The sequence below is a fragment of the Dromaius novaehollandiae genome, chromosome 12, assembly GCF_036370855.1.
Source record: "Dromaius novaehollandiae isolate bDroNov1 chromosome 12, bDroNov1.hap1, whole genome shotgun sequence".
Lineage (NCBI taxonomy): Eukaryota > Metazoa > Chordata > Aves > Casuariiformes > Dromaiidae > Dromaius > Dromaius novaehollandiae.
Genome location: NC_088109.1, coordinates 5,037,721 through 5,058,610, shown reverse-complemented (window position 1 = coordinate 5,058,610; position 20,890 = coordinate 5,037,721). Strand labels below are relative to the sequence as shown.

Genomic DNA, 20,890 nt, shown 5'->3' with positions numbered 1-20,890 from the left:
TAGGTATTACAAAAGCTTATTGAATCTTGCGTTGTTTTAGTAAAAAATGGGAGAAAGAACAGGTAATTCAACAAACTGACAAACTACAGCTGTGGGCGCTGAACGTAGTTTGCCAGTGTTTACTAACTTAAAGTGGTGACTTGTCGGTGGGATGTGAAAGTGGCTGCTTGTATAACCTTGCGATGAGCTACAGGAACCAATTTCTCCTGGAGATTTGGCTACAATGTATTAATCCAGTAAATATTTTGAGTACATGTTTTATTTGCGAATGTAGAAATAAGCTTTTGCTGCGAAACTCACCAACCCTCTGTCAACTCTATGTCGATGCGGCACTTCAACCGTTACGTCAACAGTGGCCAGAGACCATGATATATCACTACATGGACGACATATTGTTAGCACAAAAAAACCCTTTTTCTCCTGAACAAAAATTTGATCTAATCACACAATTAAAGAAAAAGGAACTTGTGATGGCCCCGGAAAAGGTACAGGAATCCAGCCCCTGGCAGTATCTAGGTTGGCATATTTCGAATGCCACCATCAGACCACAGAAATTGACAATCAGGACTGACATAAGAACACTCAATGATGCTCAAAAACTATTAGGAGACCTCCAATGGATCCGTCCGGTTGTCGGCATTCCTAATGAACTTTTAAATCTGCTACGCCCCTTGCTGAAGGGAACAGACCCAGCGGCTGCCGTCACGCTCACAGAGGAACAGCAACGGGTACTCCAGGAAATTGCATCGCTAATTACTACGCGTGCTACGCACCGATGCCTGGAAAATCAGCCACTTGATCTTACTATTTTATGTGGCCCACAATACCTAATGGGAGCCATTACACAACACAAAATAAAAACGGGGGAAAAAAGAGGGTTGGCGGAACCCATTGTACTAGAATGGATAGCACCACCGTTACAACCAAAACGAACTATTCAAGAAAAAATTTCAACGCTGGCCGAACTCATTAGGACACTCTTCGCCCCTGACTTACATGATCAGCGTTGGTCAAATCTGACTGCAGCAATCAGACATAGAAGAAGTGAGAATCGTCGAGGCAAGCGTGAATTGAAAAAAACTAGGTTCAGATTGCGCTGATGATGTAGAATTATGGGGGCCTACGGAAAGGTTTTTCGCCGCAGCTTTAGCTCCTAACGTTGCAGTTGCGCATGCCATGTCTAATTTAAATAAACTTGCTTGTTGGGCTGTTAAACAATCAAACGTTACTACACAAATTCTCTCTGAAATGTCACAGGATATGGATAGCCTGAGACATGCAGTGTTGCAAAATAGAGCAGCTATAGACTTTCTGCTTTTGGCACAGGGACACGGGTGTGAGGATTTTGAAGGAATGTGTTGTTTTAATCTTTCTGATCATGGACAGTCAATCTATGAGCAATTGAAATGGCTAAAGGACCACACCCAGAGAATCACCGTACAGTATAATTGGTTTGATGATCTGTTTAGAAAGATGTTTGGTAATGTGAGTACCTGGATTTTGAGCTTGATCAAAGAAGGGCTATGTATTCTATTCATAATTGTATTAGTTTTAATTGTTGTAAGAGTGATTTTTAGCTGCTTAACACAAAAGCTTGAACAATTAACTAAAAAGGTCTTTCTCGCACAAAATAAAAACGGGGGAATTGTGGAGGACTGGCTTGAGGGCAGAGGTCATGTGAAGATTGAACAACTAAAGGAAGCAGAACTAAGTGCATATCGCACACAGTTGATGTGAGCCAAGTCCCGTATGAGAGTAAAAACAGCTAGAGCCAAGGACACATTGTCCTTGGCTCCAAGGTGTTATCAATGATTAGTCCTGGGAACTTGCGGGTGATGTAATGCAGAAGTTGCTGGGTAAACCAAATTGCTGTTACCAATAAGGAGCTCAGCTTTTGCAATATGTATGAGCCTGATTAGTCCTATACTATATAAAGAAAGACCACACCTAATAAAGTTGAAGTACACTGATCACTCATATTGAGCGTCTGGGTCTTCCCTCCGTCGGCTCCTCCCGTGCAAGTTTCCAACACTTTTGTAATTGACAAAAGGTGGGTTGGTTTGTTTGTTTTTCTTTAAGGGCTTCAGAAGGGCATGGGAATGAACTGACCATGCGGTTGCAGCTCAGGGGGTAGTGGAAATCCCAGGCAGGAGGTGCGGGGCGAGCACTTCACTCTAGGGAAACATGGATTTCACTGTGTTGAGAAAGAGGTACAGATGAGCTTCCAGATATTTGAATAGATACGTAAAAGCTGTTTAAGAAGTATTCATGTAGGTGTCTTGTGTAATTAAAGAACGTGATTTGAGGAAGGTCAATTCTTTACTTCCTCGTTGTTCGCTCCGTGTAAGGCTTGGAATTGCTGGTTCCTCACCTGCGTGACTCTTCCTGAGCAACTGCCAAATTCAGCTTGTACTTTGGAGCTACTTGATCCATTTTGGTTCTGAGGTCCTAGCAGCTGCTGTGATGAGGCACAGCTGGTGCAAGTTTTCAGCCACTCTTATTCCAAAAATCTCTGTTTTGAACATTTTGGTTACTCATTTGGAGTGTGGCAAAGACTCAGTAGATCATTTCTTGGGACAGACTACAGAGTCTCCACTAAGTTTGTGTTATCTAAATTTCTCTCATCACTCTAGACCTGCTTCTGTCCTCTGTCATCTCTTCATTGTCTTTCCAGCTCCTTTCCTTGGTTACCTGACAACACGTCCATTAAAACCAACAAGCGTAGAAAACAAAGTGGTGCTGGGGAGGTGGGGAGGGACAAGCAAGTTAGAAGTTCTAGGGCCTGATAAGCGTATCACAGGGACGTCGTGTAGCCTTCTGGGCTGACTTAATGGACAGCAGCAAACCTGGCCAGAAATGAGAATAAGCTCTGAATCCTCTTCCCTCACGTGCAGCATAAGAAATTATGAGCAGCGGCACAGTACTGTCTTTGTTAATCTTTGTTTTCCCTATTGAAACACTTGGAAAGTACTGACAATGAAATGCTCTGAGGGACTCTGCGTGCTCCTTTCAACCCTTGGCTTCAGTCAGGTGCCAGGAGTGTAAGTCTCTGCAGCCCAGCATATCCAGTGCTGTCAGGCTTTAAATTTGAGTTACTGCCTTCGAGTATAGTGCCCATGGCTTAATAAAAATCCCCCATATCACTGCCTTTAGTTTTAAGTATGTTGTTGTAGGCTCTTTACGTGTTAATTTTGCGTATGCACTGCAGAAAAAATGCATCGTTGTGTTTTTCCAGCCAGGTTTTGTCAGAGCTATCCTACAGAGTAGGGCTGTACATGAAACTTGTGTAGTTAGCGCTGTGTTCATAATTTGTATGCAGATGGCAGAGCTTTAAGCTGTATTAAAATTGCTTGCATTAGTAACATTTAATTGTGGCTGAATTCATTCTTTGTGTTAACATGTCTGAATATTCAGCATTTCTGCCCCACGAGGAACATACAAATACGCTAAATACTAATTCATCAGAAGTATAGTGTTTCACATTTACAACTTTATTATTTTTAATTTTTGTTCATTTTTTGCGGGACACTAATTGTAGTATCGTCCTGCTGTACTAAAGGTGCCTTTTTGTGGATAGTGCATGTCTTACTGTGTAGATCATATTGCATGTTATTGATGCATGTTTGAAATTTGTTGTGTCCTTCAAGGCATGATGAGTGGCTATCCACCGGTGCTGCCACCTTTGCAGGGCCCAGTTGATGGCATTGTTAGCATGGGCAGCATGCAGCCACTTCACCCAGGGGTGCCCCCACCCCACCAACTTCCGCCAGGCATCCCAGGCATCCCACCACCCGGTAAGACTGTCCTCCTCATTCGCTCCTTATTTCATGTTCATGTATTCGCCGTTTAACCAGTTGTTGTTACTATGCGCAGCTTGTTTTGGTCATAGCTTGTTGGATCGTTTCTGAAGGTTTGTGTAGCTTTCTGAAGGTTTGTGTAGCTGCAACACACGTGATGCACTGCTGAATATATGAGATCCAGGCAAACCGTTAACATTGACAGAACAGCACGTGCAGCAGACCAGCAGCAAAAGTTGCTGGGAAATTATGATGCTGCTCCATCCAAAAACCTGGTAGTTGTGCTCGAGTTTCAGAGGTCTGAAAAGCTGAAGTCAGCCTATTCATATGCTTATGTCACCTGAATAGCATCCTTCCTTTTTCCTCCTATTCCTTCCTGAATTCTTTTTCAGTATGTTAATATTTTTCAGTATTCAGACTGCACTGAAATGAATGCAGTCATTTAAGACCTCTTGGCCATTGGTAGAAGATAAAAATGGATTACCTTTAAATAAGATAGACATTCTGATTTGTACTAATATATTAATACATTATTATAAAATAGTGTTCGGATTGAACCTTTTTGATAGAACCGTGATGGGAAATGTGGGGGTAAGGTGAACTCAATATACTGTCATGGCCAAATTTTGCATTGATCTTTGATAGTCTATTTAGTGCACATTTGATATTTTCTTGCCACACTTTTGTTGAGTGGTGAGGTGAATGAACACTGTGACAGTTCATTAGCATTTTTTCAGAGTTAATGTCATTAACATGTCCCTGTTATGGGAAAAATTGGTTGTCTGCCCTATCATCCTGTTTTCTGCTGATTATTTTGGTTTTTACCTCTGATAGCTCCTGTGACCATTTAGAAGATGTGTATCCTATATGTTCAGCAGTTAAACTGTTAATCTGTAGACAAAAAGTGGTATCTTGTTTGCCTCCCCCTGCCTCATTTACAACTGTTTATCAGAAGCTCTGTTAGGACTTTATATCTCTCTGTATGTAAATTGATTGTTGTTTGCCTTTTTTTTTTTCTTTTAAATCCATCAGTACTAGCTATGCTACTTGCATCTTCACTGGTGTGTAAGATTCACTGTAATGTCATGCAGCGGGACTAGGAGAACGGCCGTGTGTCTGCGAGTCCATCTCTGACTCGCCAAGGCAATGATACTTAAGCACACGACAGCAGCATATAGTTGTCTGGGAGGTGAATCCAGGGTGATGCGTTACTTTTCAGAGTTTATTTTTCCAACTGGAGGAACAGGCCATGTGTGTGATGTTTAAAATTGAGAGGATTACAGAGCAGGGGAGAAGTGATGCCTGGGAGTGGAGGGCTTGCAGGACCACAGGTGAAGTAGTGTTGAACAGGGCTGCGCAAGCTAAAGGTGAAGCCATGCTCCGATGCTGGAAAAGGTGAGGGTGTCTCCCCTCCAAACCTCTTTGCTTTGTACCAGGAAAAGATCGGTGCCATAGCACACTACTTATATTATCAATGTTCTTCCCTATTTCTGACTTTCTGTTGGTACAGATGCATTTAAAACAGGGGTTGTCGTAAACTGGGAATTCATTCATTATATGCTTCAGTATACAAAATGCGGTGACGCATCTTCTGATCGCTGATGTAGAAAACTGCATGCAAAATAAATCCTTCGGAAGACTGAATTTAATTTTCAGCTTTTCAAATAAATGATAGGTGGTTTCGACAAGTGGCATAGACAAGAAGGATAAGCAGCAAAAGCAGCTCTCGTGTGTTCAGACCCAAGCATCTACATGTAAAATACCAGGAGCTGTATGACTCTCATTTAGATTTGTAAATTTTTGTTTGAGACTTACGTGGGTGTTATCTGCTGCAGGCCACACAATAGGGAAATATATTTACATAAAACTAACACTTTTTATTTCTGAAGCTTTTCCAAGTGTTCATTTGTCTCATATATAATACTATTTAAGCTTAAGCTTTTAATGTTAGCAAGATAGATGATATAAGAGAATTTTTGCAATGGCTTGGCTTTCCTCCTACAGTGAATGCATTTTATGAAACCGAATACAGCAAAATGTTGAAATGTTGATAGATTGCTAGATTATTTTGATTCTAGGGAGATTCTGTCAAGCTGGAGTTGTATATTCTAAACTGAAAGATTTAGTTAGGCAATAACTAAATAATACCAAAAAAAAGTGAAAACCAGAAATGACTTCTGTTTTCATTTCTTTAATTCAATGAATTCAACAGGCTACGTATTGGGTAGTTGTCATACTGGCTTTTTTGTTTTTGGGTTTTTTTTGTTTTTTTTTCATCCAGAAACTTTTAAAGTGTTTTTTACTGGGGGAGAGGGGGATATTTGAATGTAGTTCAGCTGCTTAAAAGAACTTTAAGCAATGATGCCAAAGCATAGATTTTTATTGAAAAAGCCAAAGCGGTATTTGCCACTGCTCTGAAATGAGACTAATTGTTTTTGTATTTTGGAATATAGGTGTTATAGGCCAAAACGTATCCCCCACGGTAGGCACTCCAGCACCAGGAGCAAGTCCATTTGGACAGCAGGTAAGTCCTTTTTGCATGATTTATGAGGCTGTAAGACTCCAAATTAGTATTTAAACAGCATCCCAGTTAAGAGATGTTGGGATGCACATAGCCTTTCCCAGGGAGAACATAAACAAAATGTACGCAGAGGTATTTAGGATCATTTAATATCTTACCCCCAGAGGATGTGTCTATATTTCTTGGATGAAGTGTTACTGGACTAACTAGGTTCTTGTGGAATGCATTCTGCAGTATAAGCCAGACAGTGTTCTCTTTTCTTTTCTTTCCTTTCTTTTTTTCCCCTCTCCTTCCTTCCTTCTGTTAAAGAAATGTGAGTCATTTCAACACACTGTTAAACTGCTGATAATTTAGGTTTTGCGTGCTTTGATGCAGACGCCTTTGGTCATGACCTGTTTTAAAGCTCCATTGTATGAGGATGTTCTGACAGTGGATGGAGAGAACAGCTTCCCGTGTCACTGCTGGACAGGGATGGACACTGAACTGTGGTGTTCGTGCTGCACTTTGCTGGGCCGGGTTCTTCCATAGGGATACGTGGATGTGAACCCGCTTTCCTGCTGTTCCCCAAAATGTGTTTTCTCTACCACTTTGCCATTACAGATAGGAATCCTTGGCCCGCCGGGACAGCAAGCACCCCCTCCGTATCCCGGCCAGAGCGCAGCAGCGCAGCCGGTTATACAGCAGCCCACGACTCCCGTGTTCGTCTCCCCTCCACCAAAGGCACAGAGGCTTCTTCATTCTGAGGCCCATCTGAAATATATTGAGGGGCTTAGCGCTGAATCAAATAGCATTAGCAAGTGGGACCAGACCCTTGCAGGTAAGGCTTTCTACTCTGATGTTTCCTGACAGAACACGCTTCTTTGTACACATTAATAAGTTTAGCTCTTATGGATAATGCTAAATAAATTTGCTGCTTGCTTAATAAAATGTATCCATGCAAGCAGTCATTAAAAACAAATCAGACATGCTGGGAGTATGTATGTTATCAGCAGGCTAATTCGACTGATGGTATAAAAATCTAAGAATCACTTGTATGGGCTCAAATACAGGGACCGGAGGGCAATAGAAATACTATAGAATTATATTCCCCTTTTTCTAGTAGTTGTGGTAAATATCAGAGGCAGGACAAATTAAGTAAAGCCAGTAGATAACTGGGCCATTTCTTAACCTTTCAGCACGAAGGCGAGATGTCCACCTATCAAAAGAACAAGAGAGCCGTCTCCCTTCACACTGGTTGAAAAGTAAAGGGGCTCATACCACCATGGCCGATGCGTTATGGCGTCTTCGAGACTTGATGCTACGAGACACCCGTAATATCCGTCAGGCGTACAACATAGAAAATGTTTAATCGTGTAATTGCTTCTTTGATACCGGCGTATAAGGAGTTTTGTGGAACAATAGCCGTTTTAGTTACTGGGTGGGGAGAGATAACCAACAATAATTTGTATTGCATTTTACTGCACATTGCAAGACCATTTTTACATAAGGACACTTTTAATAAGCATATTTCACTTTTTGTTATATTAAGTTGCCTTTATCAAATACACAGATTTTTGCATATGTTTCCTTTGTTTGAAAGGCAATTTCATAATTGGTTAAGTGTAGTCAAGGATTCATCTTTCTTATATTTTATTGCTGAGAACCTGATGCCATCATTTTTGTATAAAAGAAAAAAGAAAACAAAAAGCATTTACAAATTGGTACAATGGAATGTGAAATTAGTCATAGTTCACATCTTAGAAGAATGCGTGTACATGTGCTTGTGTGTGCTAGCCACTTCCAGCAGAAATCTCACTTGGATGTGAACAGGGAGGATTTCTTGAAATGAAGCTAAAGGTAAGGGGTACATAGATGCTAGGAAAAATCAAATTTAAGTCAATACCAATGCTGCTGAATGGACCACAGTGATCATGGAAGTGCTGGTGTGGACGGGACAAGGGTGTCTTGACTGCTGATGTTGTCCAGTCCTGTCCAGTTATTTAATTGTGTAGCCAAGGCCATTATGATCCTAAATGAGTAACAGAATACATGTGCTTTGCATGCCCTTGAAAGGTGCAATGTTTTATCTACCATGACCTGCTTTGGGGGTTCTGTGATGTGCCTAACACCTAGCAGTGGGAATGGAAAGCTTGTTGCCTAAGCAATTACGTGTGCAGTTCAGGTCTTGGAAGGTAAGTTAGAGAAGGGAAGATGAGTTGTTTTGTTTGTGAAGTAATGCAATGGTTTTAAATTCACACGTATTCTGTTAACGATTAGGTATTGCAAGGTATCTTTGTATGCTTTCCTTAGGGGTAGCGATTCACCTTAATGAAAGTTTTGCAGGGCAGATGGAGAGAAATTTGATGCGTAAATCTAGCTTTAACAAAGTACTGCTGTATGTGTAAATTCAGCCTATCTAGGAGGTTGGAGAAATAAGAAAACTTGCGTTGCAGCCTTCAGAGTGCTTTTTGGTGGTGTGTTTTTTGGTTCTTTGGTTTTCCGTTTTTGTTTTTTTTTTTTTTTTTTAATTAGTAAGGTATGTATGGAATCTTCTTGCCAAATTTCAAGGTTGTGACTGTCTTCTGCTAAGGACTTACCTGTCCTCCTAACCAACCAACCTTTTGGACTGCAAAGCTGTTTGTTTAAGGGTAAATCCTTTCATAGTACTTCATTTTAGAAAAAGAATGAATAGTTTTTATTTCATTAAATAACTGGGAAAGCAATATTAATTTGAACAGTTTGTTGGCAGGAGCATTGTCACTGCAACTCAGTCCAAAAGAAAGAGCTAATTTACTGATATGCTTTCATCTGACTGCTAGAAATGTTCATCATGTGGAAATGTATTTTAAAGTATACCAGTAGAAAAAAAAATACTTGAGTGCATTTGGCAGAAGGTTAAGTACTTTATTCCAATACTGGATACCTTGGGTTCTGTTTCAGTGATGTAATTTATACTGTTGAGGGAAGTGACCTGTGCAAGTATAAACTGTTATTTAATTTTACTGGCTAATTCCTCTTCCTCTCCCACTCCAACCTTCCAGTCCTTGCGTGGAAAACCCTCTAATTACAAGTAGGCACTTGAGGACAGTTTAGGTCAGATGTGCAATGGATGTGAAGGAGATGGAGCTAAGAAGCATGTAGGGAAATTACAGTTTTGAACTCTCCAGGTGTTGCACCTGTGGTGCAGAAATTCTCTACTGGCCTTTGTAAATTACCAAGTTTATGAAATAAAGTAGAAACGGCATAGTCTTAGACCTCTTCCACATATACAGCATCATCTTGAAGTGTATTTGAATTACCATAGGCTTTGCAATATTTAGCCGCAAAGATGGGACATTGAACTGAATCAAGCAGCAAATCCTAGTTTTTGAGTATTTGGAAGCATCATGGATTGTACTAATACCACCCGATTCTCTTATATCTCAGCATTAACAAAAATTACACCAAAGAACCTGGGATGAATTTTAGTTAAGTTATTGTTTTATTTATTTTCTTTTGAGGACCAGATGGGACTCCCTTTGGAGCCTGTAGAACTGAATTTTTTAATTTATCTGAAGGTCAGTGATGAGCAGACTTGCGGCCCTGGCTCTCTCCCGCCTGAGCCGCTGCGGCACTACTTTCGCTGCTCTTTCCAGCCCGGGAGCAAGTGATTGGAAGTGCAAGTGAAACCTGGGTCCTCCCATAGGGCAGTGCAGAGCACTACCACTAAGCCACTGGGCTGGCCCTAATCAAATCTTTTAAGCGCCGTTTATTTATTTCAAAATCATGTCTCTGTATATTGGAGGCATTTCAGTTGACTGCAGTAAAATTTAGGATATAATGGCTACAGTCTAGAATTCAAAACCAGCAAAAGAAGCTTTTTTCTGACTCTGGTTTAAAAAAAAAAAAAAAAAAAAAAAAAGACGACATGTCTGTCTAGCTGTCTAGCTGTTTCTCTCTCTCTCTCTCTTTCTGTCTGTCTGTCTGTCTGTCTCTTTCTCTCTCTGGGTATTTGAACCCCTCATTTGTTTTCCACTGCCGTTCATTGTACTGGAGTAAATGAAACTTTCCTACTAAAATAAAAGTATGTATGGGAAATGGTTGGTTTCTGTGAGAGTGGAAAATAGATTAATCTAGGACCAGTATTTTCATAAACCAGTTGGAGACTACTTATTATTTGTTTCACTTTCTCAGTCCTTCCCTTCCGTGAGAAAATTTACTGTTTGTGTAAAAACTCAAAACGTCGTTGGTGATTTTGGGGGCATGTTTTTGGACCTGGTTAATTCATGCTTGGCTTTTCCTTAAATCTTGTACTCCCGAAAGTTCAGCTGATAACCAGGTTTATAACATGTATGTACCATCAGTTTGTTTACCTGAGTCTTTTTAATTTGAATAAAAATAGTTTGCAAAGTGTTTTGGATTAACCAGGTTTGAGCGTCCCATCAAGACTTTTGTTGTCAGGGTGTCATTTCAAGTGATTCTGGCTATTGCGGATCCAGATTTTATGAAGTCCTTGGTATGTGCGTGCAGGTGTGTGGGCAAAGAACCTATAGAAAGGAGCTTCTCTGTTGTCCTGTGTGTTGCAAGACGTGCCTGGTAGGTGGTGAGCAGAACAGTGATGCTGAAAAAATACAGGCGAAAACTGAGCCATAAGGAGCATGAACAGTAAACCCTGGAAACTATTTGACGTGTTTGGAAAATGCCCGGTACAGATCATAAAATTCAGTCAGTCCTGTTTGCCTCTACCTTAACTGAAAATAAACAGCAAGCCTTCATTTCACATTGGAAGCTTACCTGGTTCAGGGCTGTCTTGTATGTAGCTGGATAATAAAGGAAATTAAAACACTAATGTGGAAAAGGCATCTTTTACAAAATAAAATTCAAAACCAGGCTAGACAATTTCTTTGGTATTACTAGCAGCAAGAAAAATTAAGTGATAGCGACATCTTGAGTCTGTAGGTGCTTCTGACGTACGATTTAGAAAGAGGCATTTAAGCAGGCAGAACAGATAGCATTACATTTAATTAACACAGCTTGGGCCAAGAGGTTAAACTGCCCCTCAAGCAGTCTACCAAGTTTACAAAACCTCCAGCTTTCTAAGATTTGATGAGGTTGCGCGGAGGAGACTGGTCAATTCTAATTGTCCTTTGTGTTTCGTTTGCTCCGTCGGAGATGCTGCAGATCATCCGTAGATGGGCTTAGCTCGCGCTCTCACCTGCAAGTGCACTAGGTTCAAGCGGTGCTTCAGAATGGCTAAGTGCTCTGAACATCAAGTAAGAAATGAGACCTGATCCACTGATATATGTGAATATTCTGATTAATAAAAAAACTTCCTATTTGTTTTGCTTACTGCATTTTCCAGCAAGTCTAATTGCAGCTTCGTACAAAGAAAAAATGACAGCAGTCGCAGTGCAGTGTTCCTTCGTAAAGAGATTCCTGGTCTCTGTCAATCCTTGGGGACACTGTGGTCTCCCATGTTCAGTCTTTCCTGCTCTGGGAGGGATCATAAATCCAGTGCAGAAGTCTGGACGTGTAGGTTACTGCCTGGTGAGCTGCCCCGGGGGCTGCCCCAGCTCTCCCCAGCAACAGTCCCTCCGAGCTCCCTGCCGAGCTCCGGGACCTTCCTGCTTTGCAGTATCTCGCCAGCAGGCTGGAGCAGCGCGGGACCGAGCGGGAAGGGATCTGCGGATATGAAAAAAAACAATAAAGGCGGCAGCCCGGAAGGTGAGGACCCGGCAGGGACGGGCAGCTTTGTGCCCAGACCCCTGGGCCTTTCCCGGGGTGTGGGGCTGGCCGTGGAGGCCCAGTGCACGTCACCCACGGGGGCTGCTGTGCTCTTTGCAGAGCTGCTTTGCTTGCGGCGAGCATGGCGCTGCGATCGACTGCCAGGGGAAGGATTGCAGCCGCAGCTTCCACCTCCCCTGCGCCTCCAGCAACGGCTGCGTCACGCAGTTTTTCAAGGCCTACAGGTGAGGGCTGCCGGCCCTCGCGCCGGAGCCTCCCTGCCTCGACGCCCCTGGTGCCGGCGCTGGCCAAGCAGCCGGGGAAGTTGCCTGTCCGCCCCGCAGCGACGCCTGCGAGCGGGAGCCGGAGCCAGGCCGCGGAGGGCTCCCTTGTGCCCCCGTTGCCCTCCTCTCCGCACCGTGGGAGGCCTCAGCGCTTCCTGACCTTGCCCCTCTCCTCCATGTTCTGCCCAGGTCCTTCTGCTCGGAGCACCGCCCGGAGCAGGCGGTGCCGGTACCCCCAGACGAAGAAACCACTGTACCTCTATTTTCCAGGTTATTTCCCAACTTATTCTGGATTCTGCTGCGAGCCTATTTTAGCTCTACCAAAAAATCAGGATTTCTGTCTCATTGGAGAGAGGAATTCCCTGGCAGCATCGCAACTGAAATGTTCTAGGCACCCAACAGAAATGGGACAGACGAACATGGATTGAACGTATTAAGCCAGTGGCTAATGCTACAACAGGTAGGAGTCAACAAGAAAGCAAAAGACTTTACATGAGGACTATCACTGGTAGGACATAAAAAAGGAGAATACAGAATTAAGCAAGACAGTTGAGCCTGTGCCACTCTTAGATGGTCCATTCAGTTTGATGGCTTGGGGTTTATTGCTCTCTAGGAGACACCTGAGGTTCAAACACTTGGAATATACTTGCGAGGGGAGTAACTAAGCCAGGACTTTAACAGAACCTGGGCAGGAAAACTTCCCGACCTCTAACCTGCCCCTTCGCGCCTACGTTGTGTGCACAGACAACTCTCCGGGCACACCCCGGTTGTTCCAGCTCTAAAGCAAGTGCTAATGCTGCTTCACCAAGTGCCAAGAGCAGCCCCGGTGTTTTGCTCCTAAACCACTCTCCACCAGGAACCTCCAGTTCCTTCAGGCGTAGTTGTTCAGAGAATCCAGACAAGAAGGTGACAAATCCTATTCCTTCGGAAGAAAAGTCAGGGATACGTCCTCGAGTGCAGAAACTGAGTTTGCCTTTGACTACAGTCTTGACCCTTCAGCGCCCAGATATATCTGAACGTTCCAGCCAACACCAGAAAAAAAAAAAAAATCACTGCTGTAAGGAGCTAAAGGTGAAGGTTCATCAAATACAAGCAAACAGGAACTTCTCCAGCAACACCACAGTACTTCTGCAGGTATGTTTACGTACTCTCATGCCTGGCTTTTTAAGTTACAGTTTTCAAAGACTCCCTGTTCTGAGCTGAGGATTAGCTTACTTGATCCTGTTGCTAACGTTTACGTAGCATTTGGGTTTTAGCTTAATACTTTTCCTACGGATCCACTTTAGCAGAGACCGAGAGCAGGCACTAATGGCTTAATTTGTGAAGGGGTGCGGAAAGGGCCGTGCAAAAGCAAAACTTGTACCCATTAGTTATGTCTGTTCTTTGCTAGCCGAGACCCCTCGGCAGAGGCAAAGCACCTGTTTTGCAAAGGAGCCGATACACTCGATCTTAATTTTCGCTTCAGCCTTTTCCTTTTGCAGTCCCAGTATTTGTTCTCCGTGCTTCCCAAAACACGTGTCTCCACTTGAGAGTGCTGGTCCTCTGCTGCCCAAAACAGGCTCCCCTGCCTCGCGCCGGGAGCTTGGCGTGACCAGCCGCGGTGCCAAGCGGGAGCCTTCGGCCGACGGGAAGCCCAGGGGGCCCTGAGCTTTCCTGGGCCCAGCCTTGCGCACCGCGCGTGCCCTCGGCAATCGGGGTGCCTGAAGACAACGTGTCCGTCATGAAATTGCAGACTAACCAAAGCAGAACAAAGTTTCGGCAGGGTTGTGAGCCTCTGCTTCATTTTTTTCCCTCTATGATGCAACAAAGTAAGTTTTATTTACATTTTGGTGTGTATATATTTGTGTATAAGAAACAAATGAGATACAACAGTAGCCAGGGCCCCGGGAGGAGGGTGTCAGGGCACGGGGCCGTCTCCCTCCAGCGCCCCAGCAAAGCCTGCCCTGCCCCGAGCCTCCTGCCCGCCCCAGCCCTGAGAGCGCCCCGGCGAGAGCCCCCCTGCTCCACCCCTGGGCCCCACTGCCCGATGTGTGCCTGGGGCCCCCGGGGGTGCGCACAGCCCCGCTGTGGGAACAGGCGCCTGGGGAGGAGCGGGCAGGGTCTTCCCGTGCTCCACCGCGACGGGCTGTGTCTGGGACGCCTGTTCGCCCTGGGCTCTGGGGCTGTGGGCCACCCTGAGAGCGGACTGGTGTGCCCGAGGTGCCCAAGAGGCTCCATCCAAGCACCTGTGGCCGGAGAGCCCAGGTTTCGTGGCTGAAAGGCCAGGGTCCTGCACAGGCACCCGGTCACCACCAATGGCACAGCCATCGCATTCCCAGGCCTCCACCGCTGCTCCCACCGCCGAGCAGCATCGATGCGTCCCTCTGGACGCACACGAGGAGCACAAGAGCAGCTCCCACGGCCTGGGGAAGCAAACGGGTTGGTGCTTGTGGCAGCCGGGGCTGGCAGTGGTGCCGCGAAGGCAACCGAGGCAACGGGAGCGGAGCAAGGCAGCGCCCGGCAGAGCTCTCGCGCTCCCCTCGCCGGGGTCAGGCGCCTTCCTCTTCATCCTGACGCCGGGGTGTCCATGGAGCGCTCTGGAGAGCCCTGGCCACAGACGGGACGCGGTTCCTCTTCCAGACGCTGCTCTGATGACCCTGCGGGAGAAGCGGGTCCCGGCTGAGTTTGGGGCGCGGGAGCCGGAGGCTCCCTGCCTCGACCGCCCTGGTGAGGCGGCGGCCGTGTCACAGCGGCAGCCGCTGATGCGGGGCAGCTCGCGGGCCAAATACGGGCACGAAAGCCCTGGGCTGCCCACTGTGACATGGCCACCGCCTCACAGGGCCGTGTCACCGCGTGCTGCTGTGACACGGCCGCCCCGGGCAGCGTATAAAGAGCCGCGCGGCGCTGGCAGGCCCAGGTTCGGAGGCATCACCTCCGAACGAGCTGGGGAGGTGGGGGGAGCGGGGGGGAGGGCAGGGGAGGACGAGAGGGGAGGGGAGGCGCGGGCTGGCGGGGCTCCCGGGGGGCAGCGGGTTCCCCTGCCTCGCGGCTCCGGGCTCCGGCAGGTAGCCCAGGGCTGTGCCGCCCCCCTGGTCTCACCCGGGACCCGCTTCTCCCGCAGAGCTGTCAGAGCAGTGTCTGGAGGAGAAACCCCGTCACGTCTGTGGCCAGGGCTCTCCAGAGCGCTTCACTGACCGCCCCGCATCCAGGATGAAGAGGAAGGCGCCTGACTCCAGCGAGAAGGGTGAGGGCGTCGTGCCCGTCGCCATGGCTCCCTGTGTCCCGCTGCCTGGCGCGGTCACCCGGAAAGGCCGGGACCGAGCCAGGGCCTCGGGGGAATCTTGCGGAGATGCTTCCCCGGCCTGGCGGGGTGCTCACCGGTGGGCGCGTCTGCTCTCGCCCCTCCAGCGTGCATGCTGTGCCGCCGGGCGGATGTCAGCGCTGAGGTCTGCGGGCCGACGCACAGGGAGCAGGGGCTGTGCGTCCACGAGTTCTGCCTGGTGAGCTGCCCCAGGGGCTCCCCCTGCTCTCCCCAGCAACGGTCCCTCCGAGCTCCCTGCCGAGCTCCGGGACCTTCCTGCTTTGCAGTATCTCGCCAGCGGGCTGGAGCAGCGCAGGACCGAGCGGGAAGGGATCTGCGGATTCCTTCCTGCAGACATCAAAAAAACAATAAAGGCGGCAGCCCGGAAGGTGAGGACCCGGCAGGGACGGGCAGCTTTGTGCCCAGACCCCTGGGCCTTTCCCGGGGTGTGGGGCTGGCCGTGGAGGCCCAGCGCACGTCACCCACGGGGGCTGCTGTGCTCTTTGCAGAGCTGCTTTGCTTGCGGCGAGCATGGCGCTGCGATCGACTGCCAGGGGAAGGATTGCAGCCGCAGCTTCCACCTCCCCTGCGCCTCCAGCAACGGCTGCGTCACGCAGTTTTTCAAGGCCTACAGGTGAGGGGTGCCGGCCCTCGCGCCGGAGCCTCCCTGCCTCGACGCCCCTGGTGCCGGCGCTGGCCAAGCAGCCGGGGAAGTTGCCTGTCCGCCCCGCAGCGACGCCTGCGAGCGGGAGCCGGAGCCAGGCCGCGGAGGGCTCCCTTGTGCCCCCGTTGCCCTCCTCTCCGCACCATGGGAGGCCTCAGCGCTTCCTGACCTTGCCCCTCTCCTCCATGTTCTGCCCAGGTCCTTCTGCTCGGAGCACCGCCCGGAGCAGGCGGTGCCGGTACGCCCAGATGAAGAAACCACCTGCATCATTTGCATGGAGCGGGTGGACGAAAAGCTATCGTTCGGCACTCTGGTGTGCCCAGCGTGCCGAGGGGCCTGGTTTCACCGGGGCTGCATCCAGGTAGGAGGGCTTCCCTCTCCCGTGGGCACAGCCGGGGCCCAGCAGCAGCAGCGCCCCGCTAACGCCGCTTGTGTCTCTCCCGCAGGGGCAGGCTAGCCGCGCTGGCCGGGAGTGCTTCCGGTGCCCCCAGTGCAAGAATAAGAGAAAATTCCTGCCGGAAATGTTAAAAATGGGGATCTACGTCCTATTCAGGTTGGTTTTCTGCCACCCTCGTGCCGGGCTCCCGAGACAGACGGCACAAGGGCTGTGCCAGGCCAAGGGCTCCCGCGGCAGTCCTGGCCTGCAGGGCTCCTGCTCGTCTGGGCTCCCGCTTCCCCGCGGAGTTGGAAGCGGGGCGGGAGGCCAGGAGAGCAGGGACGTCCTGCAGGTGCCCGGCGGGGGAGGCTCAGGGCTTCCCCTTCCTTCTCCTGCAGACCACCAGCCTGGGAGGAGACGGGGCAGTACGAGGAGCTCTACGAGAGGCACAGCCAGTGTGATGCCGGCCAGTGCCTCTATCGGGAGGGCAGGCAGCAGGCGCAGGAAAGCGGGTACGTCACCAAAGCTGCACTCCGGCAGCTGCCGCTGTGGCAGCAGATGCCGTCGTGCCGGGAGCAGGCGCTTAGCGCAAGAGCTCTGCCAGGCGCTGCCTTGCTCCGCTCCCGTTGCCTCGGTTGCCTTCGCGGCACCACTGCCAGCCCCGGCTGCCACAAGCACCAACCCGTTTGCTTCCCCAGGCCGTGGGAGCTGCTCTTATGCTCCTCGTGTGCATCCAGAGGGACGCATCGACACTGCTCGGCGGTGGGAGCAGCGGTGGAGGCCTGGGAATGCGATGGCTGTGCCGGCATAGGCCCCGGTAAGAGGCAAAGCACCCAGGTCCCCCCCGGGCTCGGGCCAGGGCCAGGCAAGGGCTCGGGGCCGTGCTGCTGACTTTCCCACCTCCCCTTATAGCCCCCAGCGCACTGCCAGAGCCGTCCGCTCCCAGCACCAGCAGCAAGCCAGGAGCAGAGACGTCCTCCAGCCCTGCTGCCCCCGCCAGCGCAGAGCTGGACCTGGCCAGCTCCAGCACCAGCAGCAAGCCAGGAGCAGAGGCGTCCTCCAGCTCTGCTGCCCCTGCCAGCTCAAAGCCCGACCTGGCCAGCTCCATCACCAGCACCAGCAGCCAGGATGAATCCGAGGCATCCTCCAGCTCGGCTACACCCGCGACCTCGGAGTCAGACCTGGTCAGCTCCCGAGCCGGCAGCCAGGAGGAATCAGGGTCATCTCCTGGCTCCCCGGCTCCCGAGAGCAGCCCCCAGGCAGGACGGCCAGGGCCAGAGTGAAGGCCAGGACGCTCCCGTCTGTTCCGCCGGCCGCAGCATCCTTACAGGCGGCCCTGAACACCCCGCAGGACGAGCCGTGTGCCAGCCCCAAGCAGTGGCACCCCTACCCTACCCCTTGCAGAATAAAATTGCTACCTAACCTCAACCGTGCTGGGAGATGAGACTTTTCTTCCTTGGCTTCCTCCCCCGCGGCCTCTCTGGGGGGCTGGTTTGGGGGAGGGGACCAGTGGGGCTGTTCTCCCTCCGGCTGTTGGCAAGACCTTCCCCAGAGCTGGCGAGCGGCTTGGCCACGTGCCTCTGGCCTTGCTGGCCTCAGGAGGCCGGGTGGGTTGAGACGGAGCCAAGGGTGGCTGTGGGGAGCTGAGGAGCCAGGGAAATCATGGGCTTCCTTTGCGTGACAAGAACAGTTCATCACGCTGGTCACCTGTGCAGCACCCTGGCCTTTCGGCCATGCAGCCTGGGCTCTCTGGCCACAGGTGCTTGGATGGAGCCTCTTGGGCACCTCGGGCACATCAGTCCGCTCTCAGGGTGGCCCACAGCCCCAGAGCCCAGGGCGAACAGGCGTCCCAGACACAGCCCTTCGCGGTGGAGCACAGGAGAATCTATGAGCGTTAAGGATGAATTATTGAAAGGAAAAATAACGACACCAAGAACATTTCTGGAGGCTACAGGGGACTTTTTACCTCTGCCACACACCACAGAAACCCAAGTCTCTATACAGCAGACGCAAAGAAAGGGGAAGGTTTGTACACGAAGTTGGAGATATCTGTTCCAAAACAGGGGGATACCAGAACACGGTGAAATTCAGGCACTGTGTTAATCTTAGCGCTGGTCTTTGGGCAACAGTCTTACAGGCTAAGCAGTCACTGCTTATTTGGCTCGCTGGCTGCCCGGGAAGCGGGACACGAGCACGTCTGCGCAGCTGTGCGACGGGGCAGATCTCCCACCGCCCCGTTTCCACGCGAGGCTCTTCACCTGGGGATACACGTTCCCGTGCGCAATCCTGACTCCCTGGGGAACTAGTTAACTTAAAAAACCAGCAAGGAGACGGTGTGTCAACGTGAAAGCTTCCTTTCGCCCAGCAGCTGTCGCGGAGGACAACCCGCGCCGCCTCTGAGCGCGGCCACCGGCACAGCCACCCTGCGCCCGGTCGTGCCGCGTGCGGCCGCCTCGGCGCACAGGTGCTGCTGGCCGGGTGGGCCGGGCCAGGCTGGGCCGAGCCGAGCTGAGCCAGGCCGGGCTGGGCCAAGCCGAGCTGAGCCGAGCCGAGCTGGGCCGGACCGAGCTGAGCTGAGCTGGATCGGGTTGGGCCAAGCCGAGCTGAACCGAACCAAGCTGGCCCGGGGCTGGGCCGAGCCGAGGTGGGCTGGGCTGGGCCGGGCCGGGCCGGGCCGGGCCGGGCCGTCCCCGCTGCCGCCGCGGCCTCCCGCGGGACGCGGCCGGGCTCATGGCGGCGCAGCGCGGCGCCCGCCGGCTCGGCGCGCTCGGGCTGCTCTGCCTGCTGCTGCCCGCCGGTGAGCGCGGGGCCCCGGGCGGCCGCTGCGGCGCCTGGCTCGCGGGCGCGGGGAGGCCGGGCCTGGCGGCGGGAGCCGCGGCGGCCCCGGGAGGGTCTCCCCGCCGGGCCCGGGCAGCTCCCGCCGGCGAGGCCGCGTCGCGCCCGGGCTGGGGGCGCCCGAGCGGCGGCGGGGGCTGAGCGCGGCGCGGCCCGGCCGGGGCTCGCCGGGGGGAAAGGCCGGCGGGAAGCGCCGCGCCGCGGGGCCCCCGAGTCGGCTGCCGAGCAGCGGCGCCGGGGAGCGGTGCCGCGGGCTGCGCAGCCCGGGCCGGGCCGGGCCGGGCCGGGCCCGAGGAGGAAAGGCAGAGGCGCCCGCAGGCTTTGCCGAGCGAGGTCTCCCCGGAGGAGAAGCGTTCCTGGCGCCGAGTGCACCGGTGGCTTCACCTTCTCCGGTGTAGCAAATTCTGCGCCCACGCGTGCGAGAAGGATGAATGGGATCCCGTGCGGATGTGCGAGAGGCCGTTTAGCTTGATGGTATTTAATTTTAGGACCTAAAGGATTACACTTGCTCTGAGGGTTGAGCTAAACGACGCCTGAGACGATCAGTCTTCTGTGTAAGGCTTTGCCCGGCGAACACCAGAAGAAGAGCTCTCTAAGCTAAATCGCAGCGATGGCGCTAGAGCAATAAATACACGCAAGCCGTCCTTGAACAAGCGTAGGTTGGAAATTAGAGGATGTTTTCTTCTTGGAGCAGTGCAGTTTCAAGGGGAATAGCTTAGCAGCTCTGCTCCTGAGGTGGAGCCTGACGAGCTTGTCGGAGGGTTTTGGAGGCGCCGATTATCGGCAGGACAGGGTGGGCCGCTCAGTGACGGCTCTGCCAAAGCAGGAGGCCACTTCTGCCTTCCTCCACCTTAGCACTTGCTCCGTGCTGGGCTGCGGTGGCTGTTGGGCCCCTTCGGAGCTGATTCAAATCATTAGCCTGGCGGAAAAACAACTAGCAAAAACCAAAGGCACGCAAGGCGCCGGAGAGGCTGCGATGGGTAAGTGAATTGAATCGGCTCAGGAGGGCTCCTGTGAGGAGCAGAGTTGGAGGAGGAAGAGAGGGACAGAGCAGAGGAGCCGAATCCCTCTCCTTTGGCAGTGCTCAGCCGTTAGATCGGCTTGGCTGGTCCGAGGCTACGCTCTGAGAAGCGCTCTACACCTTTTGTTTCCACCGTTCTTTTACTGCGCTGCAGTAGCCCCGTTGTGAGAGGGAGGGAGTAATTTTGTTGGTCGCCTTGTTTTGTTTGTGCGTGAGTTCGCAGCGTACTTTAGAATTAGCTTGGCTACCTGTTACTGCCGTACTGGTGATGCAGAAAGGAGATTGTTGTCGGATGACGTTACGCGTCTGCTGAGAAAAAGTTGTGTGAGCCAGGCATGAGAGTGCGTAAACATATCTGCAGAAGTACTGTGGTGTTGCTGGAGAAGTTCCTGTTTGCTTGTATTTGATGAACCTTCACCTTTAGCTCCTT

At 50.6% G+C, this 20,890-nt stretch overlaps 3 protein-coding genes and 1 long non-coding RNA gene across 13 annotated transcripts in view; all 4 read left to right on the top strand.

The window, feature by feature from the left end:
• Positions 1-10,689, top strand: part of LOC135329654 (protein polybromo-1-like) — a 36,270-nt gene extending 25,581 nt beyond the window's left edge. For 5 of the 6 annotated variants that reach the window (XM_064518744.1, XM_064518743.1, XM_064518745.1 and 2 more), the window contains 4 exons: positions 3,648-3,794; positions 6,251-6,321; positions 6,919-7,135; positions 7,494-10,689. In XM_064518744.1, the coding sequence (XP_064374814.1) occupies positions 3,648-3,794; positions 6,251-6,321; positions 6,919-7,135; positions 7,494-7,666 (608 nt within the window). In that variant the 3' untranslated portion in view covers positions 7,667-10,689. The remainder of the gene's footprint in view (positions 1-3,647; positions 3,795-6,250; positions 6,322-6,918; positions 7,136-7,493) is intronic. The other variant, XM_064518748.1, reaches the window with a different exon arrangement.
• A 1,323-nt stretch (positions 10,690-12,012) lies between these two features.
• Positions 12,013-14,106, top strand: LOC135329655 (uncharacterized). Its single transcript, XR_010391198.1, has 2 exons — positions 12,013-12,245; positions 12,474-14,106. It is a non-coding gene; the product is annotated as an uncharacterized LOC135329655 (long non-coding RNA).
• A 1,179-nt stretch (positions 14,107-15,285) lies between these two features.
• LOC135329653 (PHD finger protein 7-like) lies at positions 15,286-18,032 on the top strand. 2 transcript variants are annotated; one of them, XM_064518741.1, is made up of 9 exons: positions 15,287-15,507; positions 15,672-15,763; positions 15,852-15,953; positions 16,074-16,198; positions 16,427-16,589; positions 16,675-16,781; positions 17,003-17,116; positions 17,303-17,421; positions 17,517-18,032. In XM_064518741.1, exons 1-9 carry the CDS (start codon positions 15,474-15,476, stop codon positions 17,885-17,887), a joined length of 1,227 nt encoding a protein of 408 aa, XP_064374811.1. In that variant the 5' UTR covers positions 15,287-15,473; the 3' UTR covers positions 17,888-18,032. The 2 variants fall into 2 exon arrangements, with proteins under 2 accessions (XP_064374812.1, XP_064374811.1); XM_064518742.1 differs by lacking the exons at positions 15,852-15,953; positions 16,074-16,198 and having other exon boundaries at positions 15,286-15,763.
• A 1,238-nt stretch (positions 18,033-19,270) lies between these two features.
• The window catches only part of LOC135329652 (protein polybromo-1-like), a 39,607-nt gene continuing 37,987 nt past the window's right edge, over positions 19,271-20,890 (top strand). For 3 of the 4 annotated variants that reach the window (XM_064518736.1, XM_064518739.1, XM_064518735.1), the window contains exon 1: positions 19,271-19,401. In XM_064518736.1, the coding sequence (XP_064374806.1) occupies positions 19,335-19,401 (67 nt within the window). In that variant the 5' untranslated portion in view covers positions 19,271-19,334. Of the gene's footprint in view, positions 19,402-19,927; positions 20,420-20,890 lie in introns of all 4 variants that reach the window. The other variant, XM_064518738.1, reaches the window with a different exon arrangement.